Below are 9,609 nucleotides of genomic sequence, written 5' to 3'. Positions count from 1 at the left end.
CATGGAGCTAATAGAGCTCACCAGGCTAATGTAGAACCAGGTCTGGCTGTGCAGTGGGAGAGTTCAGCACAGGGACAATGGCGGCTGCCCCTGTAGCCCTCGCACTGAAGCCAAACAATTCAGTTTTGGCCTTTATATTTGGCATCCATCAAGCTTGACTGGAGTTTTTTAAGAAAAATTTCAACGTGGGCCCAGGCTGATTGCCATCGAAAGAGCCTGGACCTTGGGCAAGTTGGTGAGTGGGGTCTCAGGGAGCCGTCAGTGTGGAGCTAATAGAGTTCACCAGGCTAATGCAGATTTATGTTTGGCTGTGTGGGGAGAGGGCTCAACACAGGAACAATGGCTCCAGTTAGCTGTGTGGGAGGAGGATTCAATACACAGGCAGTGGCAGCCATCCCTCCAGCCCTTACATGGAAGCCACACAACTCAGGGAAGTCTCTCCCTGTATGTCTCTGGCACCCCATCCCCCACCAGCCACCGTCCCTTCCCCAGAACCCAAGGTGAATGCCTGCGAGCAAGACTTTGTGCACTGGCCCTTTAAGAAGAAGCCTGAGTTTCCAGCAGACTTCTGTCTCACCCTCTCACCTGGACAGACAGACAGAGGATTACCTGCTGATTTTCACGGCCAGATGTTACATGGGATCCTCTTTCCAGCACCGGTATTCTAGACTGGGAAGCCTGGCACGGGGCTGAGACCCCTTGCTCCTCAGGGGGAACCTCTGTAGCTGAGATATCCCTCCAGATCCTCAACTGCCGCAGGTGGGTATGGGGCCAGCCCCTTTTGCATCTCTGCATATCTTTAGTTATAGGACTTCTGTTCAGCTAGTTTTCAGATGGTTATCCTGGTTGGTTGTTCTATAATTTAGTTATAATTTTGATGTGTTCATGGGAGGAGGTGAGTACAGTATCTACCTATTCTGCCCTCTTGACCAGAACCCCCTCTTCTTTGATATTTGGAAGACAACTGTCTAATTCTGCTTTCCCTTGACTTTTCTGTTCCTTGTTGTAAGCATTTGTGATGATCTGTACTGTGCACTGTAGGGGCAGTGAGTGGGACCAGTCCTTTCCATTACATTCCAGAATGTTGTGATCTCAGTTCTTCCCTTCTCCTCCAGGCTGACTTTATGCCAAGAGGTAGTCATAACTGGAACAGTGGTTCTTCTGATGTGCTCAGGGCCTCAGCCCAGAGAGCACAACTTTAGAGGAGCAGCGTGAAGACCCCGTCTCAATAGTTCCCTGTGCCTCCTGCCTTTAGCAACCCATTCCTTCTTTAGACATGCTCATGCTTTCATTGGACTTAGTGTGGCATCAGAAATTTGAGTCCTGGCTCTGCCACTTATTAGAGAGGTCATTCCAGGGTCTGGGAGGTAAAGATATGTCTCCTAGTTCAGAATGTATTTCTCTGCACTCTGAAGCCTTGACTCGGGAGAAATGGACTTAAGGTTAGGAATCATCCAGCCTCATTGTTTTCCAGATGAGTCACCTTGAAATTTTCTGTTGAAGAGATGTTTAACATGTAAGTAAAATTTTTGCTACATCAAGGAATGTTCCTTGTTTTTTTCCTTAAATCAAATCAAGTCACTCCATTTTCTACCACCTCTAAGCTAATTTTTTGCAGGTATGGCCAAAAATTATAAAAATAAACTAGAGGCCTGGTGCATGAATTCATGTTAAGCTTTGTGCTAGACTTATCTGTGAAAGATCATGTGATATTCTGAAAATGGATGCATACCTAACATTACGAAACTGGACTTTTGCTCTAGTTATTGCAAATCTGTCTTGGCTTTGGTTTCTGCAACTTGTAAAATACGGGAGCTGGACTATTGCAGGTATGACAAAAAAAGTTTCATTTACTAATGCTTGGTAATGGCTATCCAGTACCATGATGAAATCGTTCTGAAGTTACACCTGGACCCAGAGAGAAGGGTTTCAGCATTAATTAGCAAGGTCAGTCTCAGGCAAGAATAGGAGAGAACATCACTTGTCATCCCAGAATTACATTATCCTGTAGATTCATTCCAGCTCTGAACTGTTGAAAGTCTAAATTTACCCATGGCCCCCTTAGAGAATTGACCTGTGCTTTGTTGCTTTGGGGAATCCTTCCTCTGTCCCTATTGTCTTTTCAGGAACACTTTAACCAACCTATGATAAGGCACCAACCACTGGTAAAAGCCTAGAGGTCACCACATCACACTGTATGATTGGGTAAGTCACTTCTACACTATGGTTCTCAGTGACATGGGAGGAGGGTCACAAGATGCTACTTGAGGTCTTTTCCCAAAAGAAGCAAATCTGTGATTCTATTATATTGGAGTCACAACGCCTCGATTAGAAAAAAAGTAGCTTATAGCGGATCCGTGTAGTTTTAAAAGGGCCGTAATTTCCTTTTCTTCTTCTTTGCCATCAAATCTCAAATCTGAAATCATACGCATAGTCTCCCCCCTTCCCTGTCCTTTGGACCAGGCTGGCCTGGGGCAGTTGTGTATGTTAAAGGAAAGACACAAAGCAGAGGCTGAGGGCAATGGGCAGGGAGTGCAAAGGATCAATCAAGGTTACATTTTGGGGAAAATACCATTTGAGGAGTCAGGAGGCAGGGTATGTGGCCATGCTCTGAAGATAAAGGATAAAAAGAATGGTCTTAGATACAGCAGAAAGTAGAAGAAAGTGTGGGGGAAAGGGCCTGTGTATGGTTGGGGCCAGTATGCGGAAATCATTAAATGTCTGGGTTCTGATCCAGTATTGGCACCAATTTGCTGTGTGACCTTGGGCAGGAGAGCTCTCTCCTCTGGGTCTCATTTTTTTTTTTTTTAACATATAATAATCAGAGGAAAAGAGAGCAAGTTTTTTTTTTGTTGTTGTTGTTGTTGTTGTTAATCCTCACCTGAGGATATTTTTCCATTGATTTTTAGAGAGAGTGGAAAGGAGGGGGAGAGAAACATTGATGTTACTGGAATTGAACCCATCCTTCAGTCTGATGCTCTATCCACTGAGAAAAACTGGCTAGGGCAAGAGAGTAGGTTGATTCCTAAAGGCTGCCCCCCATGTGTACAGTTATGTATAGAATGGACTGTCCTGGGAGGGAAGGAAAAAGGGGAGGGTGTTTCTACCTTCCACACAGAACATGTTAAAGTCTAGAGAGCCCGAGAACACAGGCCGAGCATATCTGGGACACAGTAACTGTAGTGGGGCTTCCAAGGACATAAGTGTCCTGCTTGTCTTATCTCTCCCATTTGAATTTGAACTTCAAAGAGACAGCGCTTACTTACTAGAATCTCAGAGTTTTTGAGTTAGAAGCGACTGTAAAGGTCATCTAGTCCCATCCCTCACCCCCTGAATGAGGATTCTATCTTTTTCTTTCTTTTTTTTTTTTTAAATCAGCTCCCATAGGTGGTTGTATACTGCCCTGAGATAATTTACATAGTGGAAGGCAGAGTTAAATAATCCTTTCATTCAGCCTGCTGTCCTGCTCTGCGACCCAGGAGATTTTACTAGACCAAACCACGAGGTAAGAGTTTCAAGACCGTCCCTCTAGTGCTGCTCTAGAGAGCCAGCCTGGACTGTGAACACCATTTTCAGCTGCTCCTCAGGGAAAGGGGTGGGTGGAGACATGGTATGTGTTGGAGTTACATAGGCCTGGCTGGGTTCAGTCTCAACTGTGCTGCTGACTAGCTGGATGGCTTTGAACAAGGTACCCTAGCTCTCTATGATGCTCACCTGCAAAATACTGGTAATGATCCCCCTCAGAGGACTGTGGTAAGGGTTCATCTGGTGCATGAGACAAGTGTCGGATACATGTTCCCCCACCCACCCCCTGGGACTGCATAAGGGTCTGAGCATCTTATAGGGGTAGGAACTGTTTCTTAGTCAATGGTACTTGCCTCAGTCCCGAGCATAGTGTTTTGTGTGGTATGAAATGAGAGAAAAATTAAATAAAAGCTAACTAAGAACCAGAGGCATGGATACATGAACAGACTGATAAGTGTCAGAGGGGAGGGGGTGGGGGAGCTGGGTGAAAGAAAGTGAAGAGATTAGCCAAAGAGTATATATGCATAGCCCATGGATAGACAAAAGTGTGGTGAAGGCGGGGGGGGGGGGTCGGGGGGGCAGGGAGGTGGAGGGGGGGGGGCTGGGTGGAGGTGGGCAAAAGGGGGGAAGTGGGGGACATTGTAATACTATCAACAATAAAAAGAAAGCTAACTTATTGGTGCCCCCAGAATGTAGAGCAGAGCTCTGTACTCAGGCATCTCTTAGCAAGGCCTGTTCACAAACTAGCAAAACTCTGCTGCCCTCTGTCCTCAGAAGAAAGGCTTGCTCTTTGTACTCCGTCTGACGCTGAACGTGACGTCTGTAATAGAAACTGAAACTACCTTTGTCTCTTGTTTGTGCATCAAGTTAAACGGAAAGCTCCTCACTAAACATGAGCTCCAAACATCAAGAGCAAACAATTTTGGATGTTGGGGAATGGGAGCAGAAGTTTCAAGAACTGATGCAGGAGGTGAAACCCCGGCACAGATGGACCTTGAAGTTTGATGAGACTCTTCAGCCAGACTGTGTGGCCCAAGGCTGGAAGCAATACCAGCAGAAAGCATTTGGGAGGTAGGTGGGTGAGAGTTGGCTTGGCAGTGGCCTTCCCTAGGCAAGGAGGCTCCACTCAGCATTGATTGATGCCTTTGAGAGCTTGTTAAAAAAATAAATGTCATCAGGCTTCCCATCTTTTTGTGGTCACTGTTCTTTCTGACCTAAATAAGACTTCAAGCCTCCATTTTGCTTAACTCTGGGAAGTGTCTTCTTTTATTAGGTTTCCTCCCTAAGTATTTCTGCAATTCCCTAAGGAATACTTCCATGTTCTATAAATCTGTCCTCCTATTCCCTCACCCTCTCATTTGTTCCAAACTTCCTCTATCCAGCACCTTCTGCACCTCCCCCATCAGTCCTGACTGGTTTCCCCAGGCTGCAGCTGCCCTGCTAGCCCCGTGCAGTACCAGCCTAGGACTGGGGCCTTCCGTTAAAGCCCCAAGAATTGATGAATGCCAAGCAATCACTTTGAATATTGCTTTTCTGAAAGTCTGAGGATAATAGATGGGAATGATGCTTCAAGAGGGACATCCAAATCCTAGTCCCTAGAGTCCCTAAGTAGAACCTTTCCCTTACTGGCCATCTCCCTTTTTAACCTCCAGTGAGGCTCCAAGTTGCAGGAACCAACTTCCTTGCCCAGGTCAGGAAGGTGAGAATTGCTGACCTAGACAATTAGGTCTTTTTTTTTTTTTTTTTTTTTTTTTTTTTTTTTTTTTTTTTTTTTTTTTTATGATGCACAGGCACCTTCACTGTACTTTCCACCACACCCATTATCCTGCTTCCCTGCCTGCCCCTGCCCTGCCTCAGGTCCCCTCTGCTCCATACTTAAGAATTATTAGCCATGCAATGCACTTTCAGACTTCCATTCCCTTGTCCATGATTTCTGCTTGTTTGGCAGGCTCTTTTCTTCTGCCCTCCCCGCCCCCCCCAACTCCCCACCCATCTCTTTATTCATACTCAAGTGCTACTTCCTCCTTAAAACATTTCCTGTTTTAAGGCAGAGCAAGGTTTCCTTCCTAGGCAGAGCAAGGTTTCCTTCTCCATTCCCATATGATAATATATATAATTTATAATACATTTTCAATAACATTTATATATCATATGTTATAGAACATATGTGATATATAAAAATATATAATATTTTTAATGGCAGATCCCATTATTTAAATGAAACCTCTGGGGCTCTGCAGAACAGTTTTCAAGGCACTGGCCTGAGCCCATGTATGTGTCCCTTTCTGCACCAACCAGAGTGCCTTGAGGCATTCCCCCAAACGGGAAGGCGCTTGGCTTGTTCAGATGAGTTGACTTGATAGTCATTCTGAGATGGGAAAAGCAACTTATCAGCATACTTTTGGAAAAACGTCAACCAGATTTTGAAAAGCATTTTGTAGTTTACAAAGTGTTTTCATATATACTGTCTCATTTTATGATAAATATTTTTTATTTGATGAATATAAAAATTGAGGCTTTGAGTAAGGAAGTGCTTTTTTCTAAGGTCCCTCAGATGTAAAACCAAAACCTATGTATTATGGTCCCAGGTCCTAAGTCTGTTTTCCTAGGTGCAGGACCAGCGGTGTTGCTCATTGGAGGTGATGTGGTATAGTAGGTAAATAAATAAGGTCGGTTTCAAATGGCCAGGAAGTAAAACATGACTCTACTTCTACTTACCTTGTATGTTCTTAAGCAAGTTGTGTATCCCTTATGATTTAATTTCTGGATATTAGGCTCAATGATGCCCGGTCAGAGGGGGTCTTAAAAGGTCAAATGATATAACACTGTGAAGCCTGCTACAGTGCCTGCTTCAAAATAGGTACATTAGTCCCCCATTCTGCACGGTTTCACTTTCTGTGGTTTTAGTTAACCACAGTCAACTGTGGTCCAAAAACATTAAATGGTAAATTCCAGAATTAAACAATTCATTACTTTTAAATTATTTGCTTTCTGAGTAGGGTGGTAAAATCTTGTGAAGTCCCACTCTAACCCAGTCAGGATATGATTCCTCCTGTTGTCCGGCGTCTCCACACTATATATGCTCCCTGCCTGTTGGTCACCCACTACCATCCAGACTATCAGATCAACTGTCATGGTGTGGCAGTGCTTTTGTTCAAATACCTTTGTTTAGTTAATAATGGCCCCAAAGTGCAGGGCAGTGGTGCTGGCAATTCAGATATGCCAAAGAGAAGTTGTAAAGTGCTTTTTCTTTAAGTGAAAAGGTGAAACTTCTAGACTTTATAAGGAAAGAAACAAACCATATGCTGAGGTTGCTATGACTTAGGGTAAAAATGAATCTTCTATCCATGGACTTGTGAGGAAGGAAAAAGAAATTTGTGCTGGTTTTGCTGTCACACCTCTGACTGCAAAACTTATGGCCGCAGTGCATGGTAAGTGCTAAGTTAATACGGAAAAGGCATTGGCTTTGAGGGTGGAAGACATGAACAGGAAATGTATTCCAATTGACCGCAATGTGTTTTGCCAGAAAGCATTGAGCCTGTACAAAGACTTCAGCAAGGGAATCCCTGAAAAGAGGGACACCAAGCCATTTACTGCAAGTAAGGAATGGTTTTACAGATTTAGGACTAGGTTTGGGCTGAAAAACATAAAAATTACTGGAGAGTATTGTCATAATTGTTCTATTTTATTATTAGTTATTGTTGTTAATCTCTTACTGTGCCTAATTTATAAATTAAATTTTATCATAGGTATATATGTATAGGAAAAAAAGTATATATAAGGTTGATGCCATCCGTGATTTCAAGCATCCACTGTGGGGAGGTCACATATCCCCCACAGATAATAGGGGATTCCTGTACCTTATAAGAGTTTTCTGTGACCATTGTGAGGACCAAATTTTGCTGGCAGATGGCAGAAATATTTTCCCTCTGAAATATCCCGAGATATTTTACTGGCCAAGAGGCAGACTAGGAACTATGTATGGGTGGAAGCTCAGTGGGTCACAGGGAAAAGCTTTATTTGAAACACAGTTACTTTTATTTTTATTTGTCAATTTGTCAATACCACATGCACTTTTTCAAATTGAAAGAGATCTGAAAGACCAAGGCAGGACCATTTCCCTCAAGTCAACAATCAGCTGAGAGAACAATGGGTTTCTTCCTTCTGTCTGCAGGTTCCGGTGTTCCTCGTGCCGGCGACGTTGGGCTTCTGCCAAGGTGCAGGTCCTGTGTCATATGTACCTGGAGCCCCGACAGTCCCAGGGCCATGTGCTTATGCGGCTCTTTGCTCAGAGGTGCCAGAAGTGTTACGGGGCTCAATTTGAGAAGCCTGAGTTCTCCATCGATAGTGCCATGAGGATTTTGAACAATCTGGTGTACCGCATTCGGGAGAGATGCTATGGAAATGGCATCAGGAAGTTCTCAGAGATACCAGTGATCCCGGAATTGCCTTTGGAAGGGTCCCATGACATGGCCAATTGTGAGGCTTGCGCTCTGGGCTGCTGTGTACTGAGCTCACAAGACTGCATGACAAAACCATCCAACTCCTCTTTCTCCTACATGGAGATTGGGAGCTTTGATGACATATTCAGCCAAAACCAAGCCATGAACCAGTCAGCTAAGGCAAAGGAGGCTCAAAGGAGTGGGGATTCCTATGAGCATAAGAGGTCAGGGCCCAGCCATGCCACTGCTGGAACCCAAGTGCTTGGGGCAAGCTCTCAGCCCAAACGGGAGACAAGCCGACAACCGACACCAGGGTCAGACCAGCAGGCTGCACGTAGAACAGGGTCACAGCCCATCCAAGTATCAAGGTCACTTCCCTCAGGGTGGACAACCCTACAGCCCACAGGAGCAGTAGGCTCATTATCTTCACAGGGGACGAATTCACAATCTGCCCTGGGGACAGGACCACAGACCCCCCAGAAGACATATTCTCAGGCTGTAAGGCAGGTCAGCCGACAGTCTAAACAGGAGACAGTTTCACAGGCCACACAAGGGGCAGGTCTTCAGGCCACAAAGAAAATAGACATACAGCCCACACGGAGGGTAAGCCCCACAGCTACACATGGATCTGGGACCTTCAATGGAACTCAAGGTGTCGATAGAAGGCAGGAGAGTTATTCACCCAGAGGGTCTGCTCCAGACAGCTTTAACAGATCCTCTACCAAAACACCACCAAATGACTCCTTTGGCCTAAATAACTTATTCAGGTGGGGCCGTGACCGTGTTGCTGATCTGTGGAACTTTGTTGCATCCAAATACTTTTAAATAGAATAATAAAAATAGGCTAGTTTTCTCCTCTTGTTTTAATTTCGTGGCAATCAATGAACTAGCTGCCATTTTAATGTAACAAAGAATTTGCTTTGATACCAGGCAAAGTCAAGTTTGTAGACTAAGCACTGGTTTCCTGTACTTCCTTTGCAGATAGTATAAAACATGACCTAGCAGATAATAATTCTAATAATAAATATTTGTTAAATGACTAAAAGGTGTTCATTTTACTCATTCACTCATTGGTATCAATATATATAGACTGTATCTTCACAAGGACTCAGGGTCATGAGTGTTATTAGAAAGTTATTCAGGGGGACAGGGTGGAGGTGGAAGAGAGCATAGAGGGGATAAAGGCTCATGGGGAAAAACACACAAAAATGATGATAAAGGTCACTCTTCTATCTTATGGTGAAATAAAGTATTTTTTCCCTAAAAACAAACAAAAACAAAAGTTATTCTATAGGCTGAATATAGAGGATTAAACACATGTACTAGTATTTTCCTCTGATCTCTCTTGAAACACCACTGACAGTAAAAAGGGAAAAAAGACACCAATATGCAGGGCAAAGAGAATGGGTTGAAGCTAGAAAACTGATGAACTAGTGATAGGCAAGTGACTTAGTAGAGTGGAGAGATCTGAAATAGAAGTTAGGCAAGGGAAAACTGAAATGAAAAGCAATTTATGCGACTTGACTTCAGAAGGGCTCAAAAACTGTAGGAAACAAGAAGATCTGAAAGTGGGACTGTGGAAGGCTGAAGTAGGAGGACTGGCTGAAAGCCTACCTACCAAGTTTCTTTCCCCCATTTCCAT

The 9,609-nt window shown here is 44.1% G+C and overlaps 1 protein-coding gene across 1 annotated transcript; it reads left to right on the top strand.

Annotated features, from left to right (window-relative positions):
- Positions 1-4,387: 4,387 nt before the first annotated feature.
- RTP4 (receptor transporter protein 4) lies at positions 4,388-9,007 on the top strand. The gene is made up of 2 exons (XM_006084790.3): positions 4,388-4,596; positions 7,700-9,007. Exons 1-2 carry the CDS (start codon positions 4,418-4,420, stop codon positions 8,790-8,792), a joined length of 1,272 nt encoding a protein of 423 aa, XP_006084852.1. The 5' UTR covers positions 4,388-4,417; the 3' UTR covers positions 8,793-9,007.
- Positions 9,008-9,609: the final 602 nt, after the last annotated feature.

The sequence above is a fragment of the Myotis lucifugus genome, unplaced genomic scaffold (assembly GCF_000147115.1).
Source record: "Myotis lucifugus unplaced genomic scaffold, Myoluc2.0 scaffold_14, whole genome shotgun sequence".
NCBI lineage: Eukaryota > Metazoa > Chordata > Mammalia > Chiroptera > Vespertilionidae > Myotis > Myotis lucifugus.
This window is presented reverse-complemented; position numbering and strand designations above follow the sequence as displayed.